The following is a 20,630-nucleotide window of genomic DNA, read 5'->3' on the forward strand; positions in this document are numbered from 1 at the left end:
CGGTGGCTCTAGCTTGTGTGTAATCGAATTTATGTTCTTTTTATCTCTCAAGATATCATTTAGTTTAAATTCGGAGATTAAACAAAAGTCATTAATGATGAAAAAAAAAAAAAAAATGAGACGAAGAGGGGTATACGGCTGTAAATAGTCGATTAAAGGGTTGCAAAACGCCATGTATCACCACAAGATTTATTATCGTGAGACAGCCTAGGCTACACAGATCCTTTATGAGGCGGCTGTGAGAATGGGGCTATGTTGGTTTCCCGAGATTATCAACCATTGATCTACAATGCAGATGACCAACAGCATAACAAATGTTGGAAGCAGATGAAAAGTCAAGAATGGTGAGAGGCAAAGCCTTGTGACGCGTGATGAGTCTAACAGAACGACGATGGAATGAGAATCCCCAGGTGTCGCGTAGCAGTTGTATATCTCGAATCTCCGCAACACAAGGCGGTTCCTAGAAAGAAAAAAGTGTATAGAATCCTCCAGATTTGCTGTTCTTATATCGCATAAATGAGGCACCTATACACTTGAGAGCCGATTGGAGATATATTCCAACCGTATACTTTCACCTCAATGATTCATTCAAGCCTTTCATACTATATCTTACAAAGGACAAAAGGAGTTTCGGTAGATCCTTTGAGTGTCTTTCATTTCTATATAATACTGGCTCTTGGAAGTGTGTAATCTCTGAGTTCGATCTCTGAAATAGTAAACTAATTTTAGTCCATCCTGAATCATAGCTACTAGTACTTACCAAAGCCTACAGTCATCTTCTTAACTCTGCTCTTCTACTGTATGTTCCATTAGTACTTCGGCTTATACAGTATTAGTCACCGAAGTGAAATATCGACTCTCTAATATTAATACACTGGTCACAGACATGGCATATTTGAGAGATAATGACATATTCTTTTAATACTGTTATTGTACAACTCTTTCTGGGGCTATACATTTAGCTGTATCTATTGCCTTGTAATTTTGTAAGTCTGTTGGCCGGCTTCATCAAAGCCCTCCTCTCGAACCACATATCCATCGATGTTATGTATGGAATTACCATCCTCTGAGCCCACTCCGATAAAAAATTCGCTTCCGTTTTTGTCCCCATAAATACAAGCGGATTTTTCCCCAGGGTGGTAACGGATCTCAGCGGTTTTTCCTGAATCAATTTGTGATGGCGGATCGATCAGATCGATTTCACCTGGGAAGAGGTAAAGTGTATCGCCAGTGGCGTTGTCTATGAATATAGCTGTGTACAATGAATCAGCTCGTATTAGCTTTGAACGGTGATTTCAGAATGCCAGATTGCGCCGGTTAGTGGGTAAACCTTGAACGTACACGACATTGTTAATTGAAATGTTTAAATCACTCTTGTAGTGTTCTGCCTACTATGTGGATGCTAGTCTAGTGGTAAGCAGATACGAGAAAATACAGTGAGGCCAATGCCATCTTTATAGTTCATTCAACTCGACATTTACCATCCATCCGAATGCCGGGCTATGGTATTAACAACGCATCTGGTCACTTCCGCATGTGCAAAACTACCCCTCGTTTGTTACGTGGCAGAATGATGTGCAGACGCGATCAACTATGCTCTTGATTGGACAATTATAAATTCTGCATCTGTCAGATAGCAGCTGAACATCTGGATTAGGAGTCGCTCCTTTTTAGAAAGACCGGCTTAGCACTTTTACGGATAGGCTTATTTTGTTGGCCTGAGACATTTTCCCATTACGAGCAAAATCGGGCACTGCGGAGAACTGGAGTCGAAACTCACAAAGCTATTAGCCAAAGGTATGCAGGGAAATATTAGCAATAAAAATACGGTACAATCACGAAGGAGTAGATTTAACAACGAACCCAAAAAGATTGAGAGCCATACCAACAACGGTGTAGTCATCACTGTCATCATGCCTCAAAGGGCTGTGGGCGAATTTTTTGTTCTTCTTTTTTCCCGTTTTCACTAACTTTGCTTCACGTTGGAATCTCAGTGCATGTTCACCCCGGCTATACTTATTGTGCCCCTCGCCGCGCCGTTGTAATCGGAAAGCCCTTGCTCATACTCGTGCTTAAAAAAGCGGAACTATGGCTGTACTGGCAGTCCCTCAATCTCTTACTTCCGTGGCCATCCATGGTGAATTATCTCCTACCTTGCCATACCTTTCTCCAAGTGCGTGGATCGATTCACGGATTCTATCACACTACATTTAGACTAAGAGTACATTCAGGCTAGCCAGCCATCTAGTTGATGAAAACACGTCGTGTAAACAATTTCGGTAACAGACGCCAGAAGGCATTTGCACCGGGAGTGGCGTACAAGTGCGTCCCCAATACATAGAAGTAACTGTTCGATTTGAATAGGTTTATGGTGCAAGAATATTCTCGCACTCAGTATCTTATCTTGATTGATATACATTTCCCAACCTAAAATTACAGCCGCGCTCTAAAATAACAAAAGCCTGCCTAGGCTTGACTCCGGGTATTTAACCAAACACATGGGGAAAAACAAAGGAAAGTCCTTCCTATCTATTCTCTAAGGGCCAGAATCCCTTTCTGAGATTATAGTTTAACGTCTTGAACCGGGAAGTTGAACATGCAGTTAGGCAGCGGGTTCGAATCATCCATCTCCAAGAAACCCTCAAAGTCAACAGTGCTACCTTGAGGGCAACCTCTCGCGTTATTAACGACGTCGTTCATGTTAATCCCAAGGTCATTCAGGGCAAAGATATCGTTGGCTTTTTGCGCACCATCGATGACGTTTCCGGAACCTACGACAGCGCCGATGCGGAACAGACCGCAGCCTCCACTAAGTGGGATACCACCTTCTGCATTGCAAACAACACCAGGCTGACCGGGAGGATCTTCCAACGGGGTGCTATCAATAAACAAGGCATATCCCAGGATGCTGATGATTTGAGAAGCTATCCATGTCTTCATCTGCTTCTCCATCTGGGGAGTAAGATCAGATTGTGCAGGGACGTCGTCGAGAAACCCGCCATGGTAGGTATTTATGAAGGCAACAGTGTTGACAATCTGGTCGTCATCAACAGTGGTAGGATCCTGGTTCGGTCCGAATACCTGGGTTACAAGATCTCTCATACGCTGCTGTGTGCCAGTGACAATGGCCTCCAGTTGCTGAGTGAGGGTGTCCTTGGTTGCTGCGGCCTGCTTGTCAATGTCGCTGTTTGACTCCAAGACGCTGATGATGTCCTTGCCATCGTCCTTGATATCTTTTTTGGTGGCTTTCCGTATAATCTTAAACTTCTTAATAAATGTACTGGCGGCTTTAATCTCGCCGCCGACGGGAAGAATGTCAACGATCAAGTCGGCAATGAGATTAAAGACAGCTGGCCCGATGGGTTGCTTTTGCGGCGCCAGCTTGTCGACCATGTTGCTGATGAAGTTTTCATTCTTCAGGTTGTCCGCGGCCTCGCGGACCGCGAGGAAGTGCGCACGCAGGCCGTCGTACTGGTTGATCCAGTTGGCTGCAAGGAACCCAGCCTCGGGCGAAGTGAAGTCCAAGCATAATGTGCCTCCCAAGTTGTTGAAGATGCAATTTCCACCATCCGGGTTTGGTAAGCCGTTAATTTTGCAATTGGTTGGGTCTTCAATATTTGAGCAGTCAAAGCCGGCGTTTACACTCTCTTGGCCCTTGGGCGCTAACTGCGAGAGGATGAACTTTGGGAAGTTGTCTGAGGTTCCGAATTCCCGGATCATGGCAAACACGAAATTATCGATGCCAAACTTGTCCCAATTCGCCTTGTTGATATCTCCAGCCCCACAGGCCGTCACTGGTGTTGGGCCAATAATGCACAGCTCAGCGGCCACGCCCGTGGCGGCGACGAGAAGACAGGAGGCTCTGAGCAGCATCGTTGCACAGAGTATAGTGAAATTGGATAATTTTATACTTCCAGGTGTGTTTGTCCCCGAAAGACTGAGAAGGTTCAGAGGATACGAGACTTGGAAGGAGGCGATTAAGTATTAACTATGCGCATCGGGGAGTTGGTTGCCCAAGTTGGTTATTGCAAAGTTGCTAACAGTTACAGTTCCACTAAATAATGCTGACCAATGTTAAAGTATTAAAAGCCATATCGAATGGTTCAAGCTAATATAGTTACAATCAACTAAAAAAGTAAGCACAATCCTAGTGATATTACACGATAATGGTCTTTTGGGATGCAACTCCACCAACCTGAGATGTGAAATCATGCGCCACAAAGCACAGCCTCCGGGAGCGTAACGCCCGCCCCGGGAGTGACCACGGAAAAGTGTTGACGGTAATACTACTTAATTATAAGCTTGGATTATTTATAGTCTTAAACAAAACAGCATGCTTTTGTGAAAGCCTGAAATCGTTATAAAGATTTATTTCACTTGATGGCAGTCTTCTCACTGATAACGCCTGTTACACCCAGTTCACACTAAATGGATACGTCAGCCGCTAAAAATAATAACTGCTTATGAACTTGACGATATAAGCAAAGTAGTCAATGTTAGCCTCGTGGAAACTGCCCCGTACAGTATACTGGTGTCGAACCACGAGAATAATTAAAGCACGCTTGGTCATAAATACGCTTACTATAGATGCTAAATATAATCCATCCATACAGCATGACCCATTTAAATGCAGCAAAACAGGCACCGCGTTAAGCTTAGACTTGTGAGACTTCACATGTAGTTTGCATAGCCACTGTATGGGACTTGAGAGTATTTGATCAAAGCATCTGGCAACTCTCCTGGTCTATTTCCAAGTGATACACAGTTCGATTTCTTTTGTTCCATCTGTCAACATTACAACCCAGAGAGTACAAGCTATCTTGTCACTAATCATGCCTTCCGGTGATCTAAATCCGCCTATGGCGTACGAGCCGTACAGTCGACCGCTCAGCGCAGAGCATGACCCTGTTCATACCGAAAAGCTCAACCAACAGCGCATCGCCACTCGCAATGCCAAGCAGAAGGAAGGTCGCAGTAAGCGGATTTTGGAATCTGTGCGAGTTGTTCTGCGACTTTTAGCATTGGCTTTCGCCGCTTCAGTCATCGGCGTGCAAGCTCATATTGCTCGAGTTTGGGACCAGTCAAAGAATGAGACAGTTCAAAATTCCCAGACTGGATTCCGCATGCGCGCTTGGGCAGCTCAGATGGACCTGTGGCCGACTTGGGTAAACATTGGCGCGGGTGTTATCGCAAGTGTCATTCACATCTCGTCCTTGCTAACGCTGTGCGGTGGTGTAAGTTGAATTCTGTGCTGTCTGTCTTGTATCGTCCTAATAGTATAATTCCAGCTTCGTACCTTGCGGCAGAACAAGCTCTACCCTTGGGCTGTTGCATTGACGTCCATATTCTCAATCGTCGCATGGATCGCCGCCGTTGTCTACTACAAGGTTGACAATGCCCGAGGGAAGAAGCACTGGGACATTTGGTCATGGTCATGCAGCCACCAGACTTGGAACGCCCCCAACGTTATCTTCGAGCCGCTGTGTGTTGAATTGGTATGTTTAGAAACGTATCGCTCACTTGGTTCGCAGTTCATTTCGTTAATCACCCTCCCAGAACTATAGCTTTGCCGCTCTCATTATCGCAGCAGCCATCGAGGTTATGTGTCTCGTCATCTTCTTTGTCATTCGAGGCCGTGAGAAGAAGCTGCGACGGTACAGGCAGATTGTTACGGTCACCGGCTCGGCTTAGGTTGAAGACACATCAGTTTGACTAGTGTCATGAAGAGGTGATATGTGGCAAAGAGGAGAGGCATTGGCGTTATGGAATAGGAGGTGATGATTGGGTTCTTGAATCATTGGCGCATTTATATATACCAGATGGGCAATAGATGGAGTATAATGTCTAAGCTTGTTCATTTATAAATCTCTCACAATTATTAAGTTACGGCATCACTACAGTATTCACTGAGCATGACAGTGTGTCAAGCATGTAATTGAAGGGTTAAATGCTTTTATAAGGCTTTAAAAGTCTTCGCCGACTTCCAGAAAATGCTCGTCAAGGAGCGAGGTTTGTAACTTTGTATACCTAGACATGCATCCAGAAATGGGAAGCATACACATTGATGTTTGTCGAAGTTGATGCTTACAGCAGGGGCTCCGTACTCTTCCTAATGTGCCATCGCTCTGAAACAGGAATTCGGCAGCGCTTCTCCAAACTCTCCAATGAAAAACGTAGCCCAGAGGGATTGGCCACCAGAGATTGCAAATTGATATCTCTTGTTTGGACTATTGTAACCACGCAGATAATCATCATACATATTTTGTTAAATCCTCTTAAGTTATCATGGCGAGCCGTTTTCCAACACCAGCGATCTAGATTTCCGTCTAGATTCAATGCGCTTCCGTAGCTCAGTTGGTTAGAGCTTCGTACTAATACTAGATTCGCTCTAGACTTGGTAATGCGAAGGTCGCAGGTTCAAGCCCTGCCGGGAGCAAAAGCTCTTGATGCGCAATTTTTTTTCTATTCTTTTTTTTTGCGCTCTTTTCATCTTGAGTTTGTGTGCTCCCTATTCTCAATTGTTTTCTTTTCTTTTCATTTTTTTTTTTTTCTTTTTGTAATTCCTCGGTTTTCATTGTCTCCATTCTCTACAAATATTTTCATCTAGTTTCAGTTGAGTCCCGCTACGTTACCTCGTCTCCCCGACAAAGATGCTGACAGTGAGTAATCTCATCGGACTCTAGCAGCCAATGTTTAACAACCGCCCTAAAAGTGGACATCGGGACTTTTTGGTTCGCCAATGCATAAACAAGCCTTGAAATAAGGAGATAATCAGCTACTACAGTCTTTATTTCCGCGCAGCTGTGGTAACAAGTCCAAAACAGAGGATTTTAGTGCAAATGCTGGTGGTTAATTTGTCTTCTATTGTCAGCAAAACTTCCCCGTTTGGGATTACGACAGCCGTATTGCGAAATAGGATGCTTCGGTCCATAGACGATGGCTTTATCTTCAGCTGTTTTACATATTGTCATCCATTCGCGCCTAAGCGAGTAAAGTTCGGTCAGCTTCATGCGAAAGTTGTCACGATGAAGAGCTTCTTCGAAATATTTAAACACTGGTTCGTTCGCAACTGACAACTGAGAAGTAAGTTAACAGATCAAAGACAGCAACTCAAGACATTGCCCGATCCACTAGGAGCACAACCTTAGACAACAACAGCAACAACAATATTAAAGCGGAAAACTTCTCGTCCACGCACGTTCTATTTCTCTTTTATAACCACAATGACCACCGTAGCAACAAGCCGTTATGCAGAGGCCCATGCTAAACAACATGGCCCCGGCGACGAACGACCTACTGCCCTACAGATTGTCAAGGACGAGCAGAGAGAAGGAAACATGACAGACAAGGTCGTTTTCATCACAGGATGCTCTTCAGGATTGGGAGTCGAGACGGCGAGAGCAATGAAAGCCACTGGAGCAACCGTTTTCGTCACCGCTCGCAATTTGGAAAAGGCAAAGGAGGCGCTTGGAGACATCCTCAATGGCGATCGAATTCACCTTCTCAAGCTAGATCTCGAATCTTTCGACAGTGTTCGATCTTGCGTCAACGAATTCAAGTCAATGAGCAGTTCTCTCAATATCCTCATTGAAAATGCAGGTATTCGACACGTTCCGTTCGGTCGGACACGTGATGGCTTCGAAAAGCATTGGGGAACAAACCACCTATCTCACTTTCTCCTCTTGGAGCTTCTCAGGCCTATGCTCTTAGCATCATCGACGCCAGAGTTTTGCTCTCGTGCCATTATTGTTTCTTCAACGGCCCACAGAAACGCTCCTATGGACTTTTCAGATCTGAATTGGGAAAAGCGGAAATACGTTCCCTCGGTTGCTTACGGCCAAAGCAAATTGGCCAATGTTTACACTGCCAGCGAAATCGAGAGGCGATATGGCGCGCAGGGACTTCATGCATGGAGTGTTCACCCCGGTGGTATTCGAACGGGGCTGCAGGCACCAAGCACGTTTGATATCAAGGATTGGCTTGTTGTCATCAAATCCGGTCCCATGGCAACGCTCAACACCATGATGAATGCTGAGCAAGGTGCTTCAACGTCTGTATGGGCGGCCTTGAGCAGAGATCTGGAAGGCCAAGGAGGAAAATACTGTGAGAGGAACCGATTCAGTGAGCCGCTGAAGAAGGGCTGGAAGATGATTGATCCAGGACATGCCGAGTGGTGTTACGACGAAAAGGCTGCGGCAAGGCTTTACGACTTGTCCATGAAAGAAATCAATATGTAACAGTTTGCATTTTTTGCGGCATGTTGATTTGGAGTTGTCATAGATCCCTTTCCAGAAAGTTTACCTAGACCGACTACCCTTGTTTGTTTTGACTTGCTTTGTTTTATAGTTGATATGCACAATAATATACAAATCCGAATTGTTCGTCCATTAAACCCATCCCTCTGAGTTGTCGTGGGGTTCACAAAAGTGCAGCTCGTTTCAAACGATGATTCTTAACATAAAGACTGTTCTACAAGTTGTCTAGACTTAAAATAGAGTTGCACTTAGCATTCAGGATGCATGAAAGCCGTCGACAATCAATTCTTTAAAGCTTTATTTCACGGCTACGTAGAGCCAGAGAATGACCACCAAAGTTATCTGTCTCTCTCTTTCAACACTGCCTTGGCAATTGTAGCTGTTGTCTAATGTTGAATATGTATCTAGCTTCCACGAGCAATCTTCTGAAGCTGTGCCAAATCTCCATTGAAGATATCAGAATCACCACCCCAAGGAGCTGCGTCATTGTTTTGCCAAATAGTATAATAACTCCAGCCATTGGGCAGCGTGCCCACGGAGCTGGCGTATCGCGCAACCACAAGAGGAGATTTGCTGCCGAATGAGCCATTGTTTCCAGTACACAGTTGCCACCAGCTTGTAGAAGTGTAGATGAGAGGATACTGAGATGTAGCGGAGTGATAAGTGTTGATGAAATCATTAATCCAGCTGACCATGGCGCTGGCGCTCAAACCGTAGCAGCTGTCCCCGCTGGGGGCATACTCGAGATCCAGCATTCCGGGCAGAGTGATGCCATCAGATGACCAACCTCCTCCGTGGGCGAGGAAATATTTGGCTTGGGCGGCGCCAGAGGAAGATGCAGGCTGTGCAAAGTGGTAGCCGCCACGGATGAAGCCGGCACTGGTGGCCTTGGTGTAATGATCACTAAAACTAGGATCGGTATAAGTGGTTCCCTCAGTGGCCTAAAGATGAGAAGTATTAGCTTTTTAGAGCATGATGAGAGACAAAACTCCAATACCAACTTTGATAATAACGAAGCGTGCACCATCGGAATATGCCTTGGCAAAGTCAACGTTGGGTTGATAGTGAGAAATGTCGAATCCTTTAACGGATGCACTGGCAACAGTGGCAAGAGCGGCAGCCCCGATGACAATGGAAGCAAGCGACTTCATCGTAATAGTGGTTAGGGGGGTTTTTTTTTTTTGTTTTTTTTTTTTTGCCTATGAATTATTATATAGAGGCCAGAAGGAATTGCTGTCTATGAAAAGGGTTGGATTCGGGATACGTGAAAGGGTTTATATACTCAGAAGCTTTTGGGTTGGAGAGGCGAATGTAACCCCTCTTGCGACGATCCCGACATATTACTAGAGGCCAAAAGTTCTTATCGCTATTGCGTATCCCTATAAATAGCTAGGATAGGATGTTATAATCTAAGTACTCTGCAAGGTAATGTATGCATGGATGGAGAATCGGGATATGTTCCCGACCTCTCTTACCAGCTCATTCGACGCATGAGATGCTCCCGTTGATACCCGTGGGATTTCATGGAGTTCGCGGGATCGATCTCCGCCTTAGAGTGCGGCACAACCACTCATGATCGGCAGGTAGCTGAGAGCTGAACATGATCCCTGGCTACGAATGGGTCCTTGCATCAAGGCTCTTGGTCGAGTTTGGTAGGTGATGTGCTGGAGAAAACCGGTTGAAAAGGCGCCAATTCGACGGCCGCATTAGCATCGATCACACAAGGCATCTAGAAATTAGAGACATTGACTAATAGTTTGAAGGATTGAAACACCGCATCGCCTAATTTGAGACATTGACCCATTAGAATCATTCGAGTTTTAATAAGAACGCTGTTAAGAACAAACATTACAAGAATTGCTTTACATCTCTTGCAGTGAACGATATACGCAGTATTTAGGCGACATACTCCAAATTGTACTTGTTCGGAAGTTTCAGCCGATCGGGTCATCATCTCCCCATCCTTATTCTACACACCCATGTTGCTGCGCACTGCATTCTCTACATGGCATAGCGCGCAGTATCCACAGCAAAACAAACAGTATCAAGGACCTTGGCCAATTGGATGCAAAGGGGCGAGTTGAGATGCATCAAGTTGGGGGCCAAAATGGGCTTCACGTTCCTGAAATTGCACAGCCGTTCGTCCAATGGCCATTTATGACGATGGCCAAGAATGAAAAGACAGCGCCCATGTCAATTAAAAGGAAACGCAAACTGTATGCCGCGTATCCGCTTTTATGAACTTGTGAAAGGCGACTACACCATTAGAAGATGGACGTCGGTGTACAGATTTGGACACTTGATTTCATCCATACTCGCATCAACCAAGCCTGTTAGAGATCGTCTCACAGGCTTACCATTCTCGAAACCACGTGAACATATCACCACTACATTTACATTTTCCTCTGTAGATGTTCAGTGATAGGTTTTAGATAGAGATGAAATGAATGGAGGCAAATCACGGTGCAGATATGTATTGTCATGTGGTTCGTGTAGAATCATCATAACCAAATCCTCCTTCCGACTAAATAGTTAAAACATACATGTAAAAAGAATCAATGCCCGAAGCAATATGTATCCAAGCTAAGCCCCATCCTTGTCCGTATGAAATTATTCGAGGGTGGCAGATTCGGAGCATACCCATATTATACCCGCAGAGACGAGAGAGATAATCATTGTTGCCATAAGCAAAGGTCGATACGGATGCATACGGGACCTTTTTCGCGGATTCTTGTCCTTGTTCCGTGTAGTTCTAGGTTGATGCTGCTGGCCCTCCGCTAGTGAATATACTCGTACGCCGCGACGCCCAAAAGGAGGCAAGATGTAGTGGACAGGAGGGCGAAGGACGGCGTTGTCATCGGCGGAATAGGGACGCAATCTGCGGCTTCTGCGCTGTCTATCTGGGGACAGGTTACCATCGAGCACCCAATAAGTCGGATAGAATACAAGGTCTCTCATTTTTGCAATCCTCAATTTCCAAATATTGTAAAAGAGTGGGTCGTTTGTAAAGAGATACGCATGAAGGGTCCATAGATGGGAAAGATTGTAGGGACTGTAAGCAAAAAACCATCGACTTTTATACATCGCATTCTAGTATACTCTTCTTTCCAAATTATAAGACTCTTGAGGCGCTTTGAAGTCAATTGTAGCAGATGATATCGTTTTCTATTCATCGTTAAACTTTTGTATCTTATTCTTGAACGTGGCGTCGTATACTCTAAGGCTTTTACATAGAAATCGAGCTAAATCATCTGATGGACATAGTTGAGTTAATAAAGTAAGGCATATTTTACATTTATTATACATAAGTAGTTGATTGTATTCGCTCAGATTCATCCGCACCTAAGATTACTAAAAAGTACTGATATGGACTCTACGACAGACACTAAATGGAAACTCTGAGGAAAGGGCGGATGTTATACTTTTAGCAGAAGATAGTGGTGAAACTTTTATGATAAACAGCGCGGACATATTAATTAATAGTGTATTATCATAGTCAATCATCTATTACATTAAAATTCGTGGTACGTATTCCCCCTCGCCTGATTCATTGCCGTTTCCAATTATCACCAGCTGTTCCGTCTGGAGTAAATTGTCTGTTCATATAGTGATTCCAAGCAATTCCATTTCATTTATGGCAAGTTGGTCGGGGCGTAACTCTGGTTGGGCGAAACAACCTTGCCGCCTTGAACCTGAACATCGGTATAAGCAGGCCAGGTAATGAGCTTCTTGGAGAAATCGGTGACAGCAAAGGTAGTAAAGCCGTTGTTAGGGCCAAACTGTCCACTCCAGCTGGATGTGATAGTGTAAGGGCCACAAGTAACGGGGCCGCCGCTGGCCTGAGAAGCGTTGGCAGTGGCCTTGACGGTGTATGTGCAGGAGGTGGCGGTGGCGAGATGTGTATCGACGCCAAAGGTCCATGTGCAGGAGGTGTTGCCGGAGTTGCACACTCTCTTCAAGTTGGTGATTGTCCACTCAGGGACAGCGGCCATCATGGACTTGTCCGCAGGAGTGGGAGCCGCAAAGGCGGTAGAGGCGGCAAAGAGGGTAGCGATGAGGCTCTTGGTGATCTGCATGGTGACTGATTGTATGTGTCTTTATGAGGACTGGTTTTAAGTCAAGTCTTGATAGCTGCTGGAAGCAAAGGATGAGATGGACGAGGTGGATGAGATGGAAGATGGACCAGAAAGATGGACAATGGGTATGGTCTCTCTCTTATATACTTATTTCAGCTCCGATAGCATACTTTAGAATTAGGCAGGGAACCAACCCGAGTGGAGAAGGTATTCTCGTGTTGGTACAGTCTGGATGTCTTCTGGAACCTAAAAACTTGGCTTTTGCCCTGCTCCAGGGATGTCGGGACAGTTCTGCATCGGATGCGATCACCCGAACAGCTTACTAGAAGCGGTCACGGTTTGCAACGGCGACTCGGTACCCTTGCATCATCTCGTATCGTGAATGGAGGCCTGCCGGTAAGGCTGTCGTCTGCCAATGTTGCGGTGGCAATGCAGCACAGTCGGCCATCGTCATTGAGCATGGCATGCAGGGGGTCATCCCACATATCCGGCGGCGATGGGCCGATCCCAGGTCTCAGTACTCTAGACATGACACAACATAACGTAGGCAAGAGACATATTACACAGCTTAGTGATGTAATATCTCTCAAATGTCTTACACTACAATTCCGCCATTTGTGTTGCTGATGCCGAGCTGTAACGTTGCCAGATCTTCAGCCTTTGGTTTACACTGCCTAAGCTCTTTGGCCATCTCATGATGTGCGTTAAGCGTGTGGGGTTGGATCCCGGCCGGGATTCATCTGCCGCAGCTCGTATTCCAGGAATAGGGTCAAGCAAGCAGAAAACGGTCGCCGCATTTGGCAGTGCCACCCCTTACTTCCGCAGAAGATCAATGCTATTACGAAATGCCACTCCATTTCAGTTGAGGCTTGGATCTTGGCGATTCATGTTATTCATGTTGCTCAAGAACTGTCTTGGGTAGTAGTAATTCTAGCGGTCGCGAACCAACATTAGATCAGACATGTCAGTGCTATTGGCGGTTTTCGTTATGCAACCTTATGAGCATACCCCTGTCGGAATAAACGGACAGCCGAGCCACCAATTGAGGTTATAAGTATGCTTTCTTACAGCCCTGATCGGCACGAGACGCGTCAAGCGAGAAGCGAACAAACCGCCGCCTCGCGCGCCTTTTCTTGCAGCATACATTCCTCGAAACATTGGCCGCTCGAAGCTGAGCTGAGCAGATTCCCCAACGATCTGGTAATGGTCTACAGTAAACTGCTGGTGGGCGCAGTGCGGCAAACGTATTCGTCATGTCGTAATACGGATTATTCTGTGCTCAGACACTTGTGCCAGGAATTCAATACGGCTATCCTCGTTTTGTAAAGTGGTTAACAGAAAAGCCCGTGTTGGCTGGGATTAATACATAGGCTCGGCCGACGCCAAAACCGCCCCAGTCACCTTAATGCCGGCCTCCCCCGCATGATCGTGTTACCCTAAAAGAGGTGAAAACCCGAGGTCAGCTGGCACGATCAACAGGAGCACAGGCAGGATACGAGTGTTTAATACGGAGAGAACGGAGAGTACGGAGCACAGAGAACTTGTGTAGATTCTAATCCGGCAAGGACGGTGAACATTAGCCACAATTGTGACAATCACAACAGGCTAAAGTCAACTGAAGATCTTTGTACAGAGTCCATGTTCCTAGACTAGCGAAACTGATAGTTCTTGAATGTCTCACCAGCCACCCAGAGTTCTCATCAGGCTGTTGAGAAAGCTGGAAAAAGCAGCGGAACATGTTACCCTACAGGAAACTTTTTAAATCTCCATGACGGTTTATTGTCAAAGTTCTTATTATACTGAGTTTTCAACCAATTGTCACCGAGTCTTCACAATCAATTACTTTTGCCATCCTTCTTGATGAGAATATTCGCGCCGACTGACAAGCCAATCAGAGCGCCTCAAATGGGCGGATGGTTTAGTGGTATAATTTTCCCTTAGCATGGCCCGTCCAATTAATTTGGCGGTTCAGCTTCTCATTGGGAAAGGTCCGGGGTTCGATTCCCCGTTCGTCCAGCGCAAAGCAACGGCTTATTTTCTTCTTTTTTCTCTTTTTGCAAGGTTCGTATTCATCAGTTGCTGCTGATGATATCAGTCAGTACGAAGGAAGAGACAAACAAATATGCACGGAGACAAACGAAGGACATGTAAGGAAAAGGGCGCGATGTAACTTTAACCCCCTTTTTACAATTCGTATACTCTCACCGTTCACCGCTTGGAGGAGGTACTTCCGTTGAACGAAGTTAACCCTTCTTCTATACTGTGGCTACATGTAGTTTCGCCCTTTTGCATTACACGCAGCCCCTCCCTTTCATTATCGCTGTTTCACAGCACATGTCTCCCTCGTCTTATTAAAAAGCTTTCATAATCCAAAGAGGGGAAATACTCTGCTGAATTGGCTACCATTTATTTCTGTCTTATCCGTGCGGACAAGGGTTTCTTTCATGGCTGATCTCACACAACTCAGCTACTGGAAATTCAATTCGAGTGCACAGGAATTTAATGCATATATACATCATTCGTCATTGCCTATGTAGTAAACGCTAACTATGTGCATGGTAAAAATCCAATCTCTCGTAAAAGAACTGATGGTAATGTAGGTAGTTACAAAGAGCCATTACCACAGCCTCTTACGAGTTCCAATTTTGTCATCATTCATTCAATTTGTCTTTCCTCCAAATTGCTAGCCCAGTTTTCCAGCCACTGTCTGCATCAAATGGGCGACTGAGTCCTCGGTTTCGGCGTTGCATATTGCATTTCCTTTCCTACACCAAGAGTTTCCCCCAGTCGTCATCCGTTTGTTGAGAAATTTAGTGGATGGGGTTGTTGCCAGGGAGAGCAGCAAGAGGACCGTTGAGGCCAATGTTCTCAGAAGGAGCGGGAGTCTGGAGCTTCTGGGTGCTGGACTGGCCGGGAGTTCCGTTGGGGCCGACGTTCAAGCTGCAGCCGCGGTCAAGGACACCGTTGGGGCCAGTGCAGGTGGTGATGGCGTTGTTGAGAGCGTTCTGGTCCTTCCAGCCCTGGAAGTAATCGGCGTGCAGGGAGTAGCCGGTGGCATCACCAGTGGCGTAGACGAATCGGTTGAAGTTCTGGACTGAGCCAGTGTCGTAGAAGAACTCGTAGAAGACCGAGAGGATGGCCTTGGGGTGCGACTGCGGGCACACACCGGTGTTGTAGTCACCAATAGCAGGGAAGGCAACCTATAGCTTGTTAGCAGGAGCATCGCGCTGTTATCCATGAGAGGAGACTTACGTGGTCCTTGTGGTTGGCACTGTCCAGGTTGACACCGTCCCAGCAGGACTGGAAGAAGGTCTCAGAACGGATGCGCTGGCACTGGCGGGTAGGGAAGCCGTTGGTGTCGGGCACCGGCTGAGTGTCGAGGCAGACGTGCTGAATGGCACGGTCCTCGAAGCTGGAGGCGTTGAAAGTGCTAATGTGATGTTAGAGTAGGAAGGTTGACGGATTTTAGTCCAAGGTCTACATACCGTCGGTTCAAGTCACCAACAAGCATCTTAAGGCCAGCGGGAGGAGCAATGGGGAGAGGAGCTCCGTTGCAGTTCTGTCGGCCAGGAGCATAGTCGCAAGCACGAGCGATGTAGTAGGTAGCCTTTCCGCCCGTGTTAGCTCAAGAAGATGATTTTGAATATTGCTCAGCTACTTACACTGCCCTGGAAAGTGACAAGCTCGAATTGACCATCGTGGCGCTGGTGGTAAAGCTGGGGCTGCCAGTAGTTGCTGTTGTCGAGGATCTTGTCACAGGTGGTGGCTGTGGCAGCTCGTGCCTGGGCAGGGGTGACGGAGAGAGAGAAAGCAGTGCCACCGACGATAGCGTGGACGTGAGAAGACAGAACACCAGGAGACACAATAGGGTCACCTCGGAACTGAGTCAAAGGAGCACAGTTGACAGTGAAGACCTGAGCCTGGGCACCCATGGCAGCAGCCAGGGCAACGAGAGCGGAGTGCTTAAGAGTCATGTTGATGGTCGGAAGATGTGACTGTTTTTTTCTGCTCGTGAGCGACTTGAAGAGGAGTTCTGTCGAGGGCTGGAAGACGACTTGATGACCTGGTGAACAACAACTTCAAGGTTGGGGGCTCGGGATGGTTTATATATCAGTCGATACTATTCTTCAAGGCCCCCCTGGCCCCCTTGTTCCCTATACTATCTCCGATCCATTCCATTGTCATGCTCACACACTCAGCATCCTTGCTTCCCACGCTGACATGTTTCAAAACAAGTTCATTGGACGTCCAAAGATGGCAAGTCTATCGCGGCCGGCGACCAAACTTCCTTGTCGTCTAATCGGTCAGGCTATTCCCGTTCCTGGACAGCTTCATCGGGGACAGCTCAAGCTGTTCAACATTTGCTACGCAGATCCGGAATCGGTCCGAGCCTAGAGAGTCTAAAATGCAACCCTGGAGTTGAAATGAAGGAGGATGCTTGGCTTCTTCACCCACCGCACCATCATCTGATGAGTGGCCCGCCGAACAATGGGCCGAGACGCTGGTGTGGGCAGCAGAGGCATTGGCTGCTCTCTGCGGTGCCCACTAGATAAAGATGGAAACAAAGCAAGAAGGCCGAGAAACAAAACCGACAGCGGGGTCGAAAGCGCGAAGTTACTGCAGGCCAAGATGGCCGCGATGCAACCGATCTCCAGCATTGCCGCGTGGGTTGCGTAGACTTGATTCGTGATGTGGCCGTTCGTCTGCTTTCGCTAGGGGGCTTTTTGTGGAGGCGGCTCACCCGTTGATCGCGGAGGAACCAGGGGGTAAAGTGCCAAAGAGGATGTGGCGTCTCTGTAAAGTCTGGGGTATGCATTGGGAAGCGCCCAAAGGACGGAGTGTGCGGAGGTGGCTTGCCTTTCTTGACAGCTTCGTCCCGGGAGGCGTATTTCCATCGTCAACCAACCATTCCCCCCACGGGCAATGGATAGCCACCATGTCCAAGAATGACAGTTGCAGGGACTGATTGGAAATGATTCGGTTTTTAGATTGGGCCAGAGTAGCATGGCTTACCAGTTGAACATGTTGTCAACGCAAGGGTGGTGAAACTGCTGCATACGGATGTTGTGTGAATTGAGTCGTATAGGATGCCCCGTAATTGGCTAGGGTATACGCTTCCTTCATCCAATTAGAGTCATGTCCTGTCAGCAGGCATTGAAGCTTCTCTTGATCCATGTCAGGAACTGTCAGTAGTACAGTTTAGCTTTAGTTTATTCGATACTAGGTGCAAGGTAGCCGGAGCACTTGTTCATTCTTAATTCCGTACCCGTAGATGCTCTCTCCTCGCCTGATAGAACAGAGTAAACATTCGATTTTTATCGGCTTGTTCCATATACATTCGCATCAAAGTGAGCTTGGACACGAATGACATTCACACACTCTACCTGCTGCCATGGCACATGGATCACTGCCCTTTCATCTCAGTTGCCAAGCACATTGCCGGGGATGATCGGCATTCCCGTAGCCATTTGCCTATTTGGCAGACATGATCGCCCTACTGGCCTGGGTTGCAATGCTCGCGGATTATCGCCGACTATTCCTACACACCCCACATCCGGCAAGGCATGCGGAACGGGGATGATCGGTCGCCTATCTTTTGAATGGGCTCTTCTGCTTCGGGCTCGCGCCGTAGCTTCACCTACATGTACGCTTTGATACCAACTCTCAACGGCTTTTAGAGAAATCGTCCAGAAAACCTGATTAGTGACTGTTCCTCTGTGGGCTTTTTGCCCCAGAGACAGCAATCCTGCCTTGATGGGCTGCTAGGGGTTGGAGTCGGACCTATTAGCTAGTGCGACATCTCGGTATATTAACTTGATGGGGCGGCAAGGGGGTATTGTGACCGGGCATTTTGAATTTTGCCATTTTCCCCGCGAATCAGATTCGATACCAAGCTTATTTTGCTTGCCGCCTCCACGACTATTGGCTGGCTTTATGCGGGATGGCCAGAGCAGAACAGAATGGGATTCGGCATTTGAAGGCTGATAGCCGCTTACCATATGGCCCTTTGACTTGGCCTGCGGCGCGGCCAGAGCTCACGTCTTTGTGGCTTGATGCGGAGGCCTTTAAGCTTATGGTAGTATTTTCTGGAGTGCAGAGACCAGGGGTCCGAAATCCAGGACAATGGCGCAAGCAATAATACCCGACGGCATACTCGTACAGCTGTCAAGTCCACTCGTCGCCGCAAAGGGGCATTTCTACGTTATGCCTCGTTTTTCGATTCTCAGGTATAGGTCGTCACTCTTTGCATAATGAACTACATGTATAAAGGTGTGCTTATGTAGTGTTTCGGTGTGCTGTCCAACCCATGCACACCTACTAGGTTGTAGTGCTGGGGTTGGGTGTAAGATATCCCTTCTTCGAGGTTCCGTTAATTTGTCGCTATTCTCCTCTCGATACATGCCATTCGTCGCAAGGAAAATGCCTGATGAGGTCACTTCTGTAGGTGCTAGGTTTCCCCATGCCCAGTATGCGCCATCCTCGTATGTGTATGTACTCCGTAGTTGTTGGCCCGCGTGTGCCACCTGCAATGTAACACTACCTCGACCTCGGCCAAACGAAGACATTTTGCACACTCGAATAGCCTTAGCATGGCTGGAATTCATCAGAGCTAAGGATAGAATCTAGCCACAAGTGTCACGCTATCGAATGCAGACATGAGGTATGATGAAGTATGTGTAATTATTGATTAATGTTTCAAGGTCGTGTTTATTTTAGGCCAAGAATAGCTGATATTAAACTTACAAATGCAAGAGAGTCGTATACCGCCTAGCCCGGATGAGTTCTACACCATTTCTTCATCAAAATGTCATAGCACGCATGTCACGCATGCTCTCACAATACGAGGTAACGCCGCGACAGTGGCAGCTTTGTATCGCGAGGTGGAGCTTTCGGGGAGCTCGGACAGCGCCAAAATCTTGGAATTAATAGCAAACTATGATATCAATCACATGTGTGGTGCTGACGATGACCGGCCCAAGTCTTCCACTTTAGGCAGACATTGAAACCTAAGAATCATAAACGGTCCTATTCCAGGTACTAAGCTATAGCCGCTACAACTCCACTCGGGTGAAGAGATGATATTTGTATTCATCACACTTCATGCCGCCGTATCCGTCTTGAAGAGTCATTTTGTGGCATCTCTTATCTATTGCAACGCTCTCGTTTGATTGCAAAACACCATGGACTAACCTATAAGGTGTGATCTACTCGTCTAGAATTTCGAATGACTACCAATCGACAAGGCGGAGATGCGAGCGTCCGACCTCGTAGTAGAAAACGATTTTACACTTTATTGAAATATAGAGAACCGGTAAAGTTCCAGGCTTGGAAAACTTCGCTGATGACACTTTCGCTCCTGGTTGCCAGAATCGGATATGTACGGCTTCCATACAATGATAAGACCAATTCACAAATATCTAAAGAGGTACTCTAGCAATTCATTTCATATTTTTCCTTAGTAGCGGTTAAAAGACAGTACCTGTCACTGGTATTCAGAGGCTACTGGAGTTTCCATTTGTCATACTAATCGTAGAAAAAGGGGGTATTTTGTCTACTGATATGGCAACCTACTTGAGTGATAAGGCTTTCACAACCAGAATTACAACTGTTTAGATGTGGTATTGGAAATGACAAATCAAGATGAGTAAGTATAATAGCGATCTATACCCTCTAACATAAAACTAGCAGCCAAAGATATGCCAAAGATCATGCTTATCTCAGGTTTCTATAAACATAGGCGGCAGAGTTTTATTTTGACAGCCTCTCTATTGCCATATGAACTATGTAAGAACGTGTACTCTGCTGCTAGCCATAATATTGAGTTAGGATAGCTTCATTGATCTTTTCTCGCTTGTTGTCTCCTTCAGCTATGCGAAACTACTAGTACAAAATTATTCACGAGTGGATTTTGGTGAATTCCATAGCCGTAGATACAGATATACCCAATAAAAGAGTCTAAGATCAAGCCCACGGAAAAGAAAATTACTTGTAGGGTAGATGGCTTCCTCGTGTAATTGGAGACGAGGCTTGAACACTAATTTTAGCATTCTTCAAATCTCAGCTCTCTCTGAACTCAGACTCGATGCTCTTAGATAGTGCTGATGATCGGAAAGTATGAATTAGTTCCCCACAGATCTAATTTTGAACACGTAGTTGTAGACGGAGTTAGTGTTAGAGCCTCGACCATGAAGTGAGACAGCAAGTGTCCGTGTATGCAATGGAATCCAAACCCTTGAAGTTGCCCAGTCTGATTATTAAGAAACCCATCTATAAGGACTTGAATATTAATCATACTTTC

General features: G+C 46.4%; 6 protein-coding genes across 6 annotated transcripts; 2 read left to right on the forward strand and 4 right to left on the reverse strand.

Annotated features, from left to right (window-relative positions):
• Positions 1–2,562: 2,562 nt before the first annotated feature.
• Positions 2,563–3,873, reverse strand: T069G_02391 (uncharacterized protein; the record flags this gene model as incomplete). The annotated part of the gene is made up of 1 exon (XM_056169601.1): positions 2,563–3,873. The coding sequence occupies one exon, from the start codon at positions 3,871–3,873 to the stop codon at positions 2,563–2,565; it is 1,311 nt and encodes a 436-aa protein (XP_056030493.1).
• Positions 3,874–4,832: 959 nt separating this feature from the next.
• On the forward strand, positions 4,833–5,691 carry T069G_02392 (uncharacterized protein; the record flags this gene model as incomplete). Its single annotated transcript, XM_056169602.1, has 3 exons — positions 4,833–5,234; positions 5,289–5,495; positions 5,557–5,691. 3 exons carry the CDS (start codon positions 4,833–4,835, stop codon positions 5,689–5,691), a joined length of 744 nt encoding a protein of 247 aa, XP_056030494.1.
• A 1,532-nt stretch (positions 5,692–7,223) lies between these two features.
• T069G_02393 (short chain dehydrogenase domain-containing protein) lies at positions 7,224–8,237 on the forward strand (the record flags this gene model as incomplete). The annotated part of the gene is made up of 1 exon (XM_056169603.1): positions 7,224–8,237. One exon carries the CDS (start codon positions 7,224–7,226, stop codon positions 8,235–8,237), a length of 1,014 nt encoding a protein of 337 aa, XP_056030495.1.
• Positions 8,238–8,659: 422 nt separating this feature from the next.
• On the reverse strand, positions 8,660–9,406 carry T069G_02394 (glycosyl hydrolases family 25 domain-containing protein; the record flags this gene model as incomplete). The annotated part of the gene is made up of 2 exons (XM_056169604.1): positions 8,660–9,196; positions 9,257–9,406. 2 exons carry the CDS (start codon positions 9,404–9,406, stop codon positions 8,660–8,662), a joined length of 687 nt encoding a protein of 228 aa, XP_056030496.1.
• A 2,481-nt stretch (positions 9,407–11,887) lies between these two features.
• T069G_02395 (uncharacterized protein) lies at positions 11,888–12,331 on the reverse strand (the record flags this gene model as incomplete). The annotated part of the gene is made up of 1 exon (XM_056169605.1): positions 11,888–12,331. The coding sequence occupies one exon, from the start codon at positions 12,329–12,331 to the stop codon at positions 11,888–11,890; it is 444 nt and encodes a 147-aa protein (XP_056030497.1).
• Positions 12,332–15,141: 2,810 nt separating this feature from the next.
• T069G_02396 (uncharacterized protein) lies at positions 15,142–16,305 on the reverse strand (the record flags this gene model as incomplete). The annotated part of the gene is made up of 4 exons (XM_056169606.1): positions 15,142–15,531; positions 15,584–15,761; positions 15,817–15,938; positions 15,994–16,305. The coding sequence occupies 4 exons, from the start codon at positions 16,303–16,305 to the stop codon at positions 15,142–15,144; spliced, it is 1,002 nt and encodes a 333-aa protein (XP_056030498.1).
• Between the last annotated feature and the right edge of the window lie 4,325 nt (positions 16,306–20,630).

Source organism: Trichoderma breve, chromosome 2 (genome assembly GCF_028502605.1).
Source record: "Trichoderma breve strain T069 chromosome 2, whole genome shotgun sequence".
NCBI classification, from domain to species: Eukaryota; Fungi; Ascomycota; class Sordariomycetes; order Hypocreales; family Hypocreaceae; genus Trichoderma; species Trichoderma breve.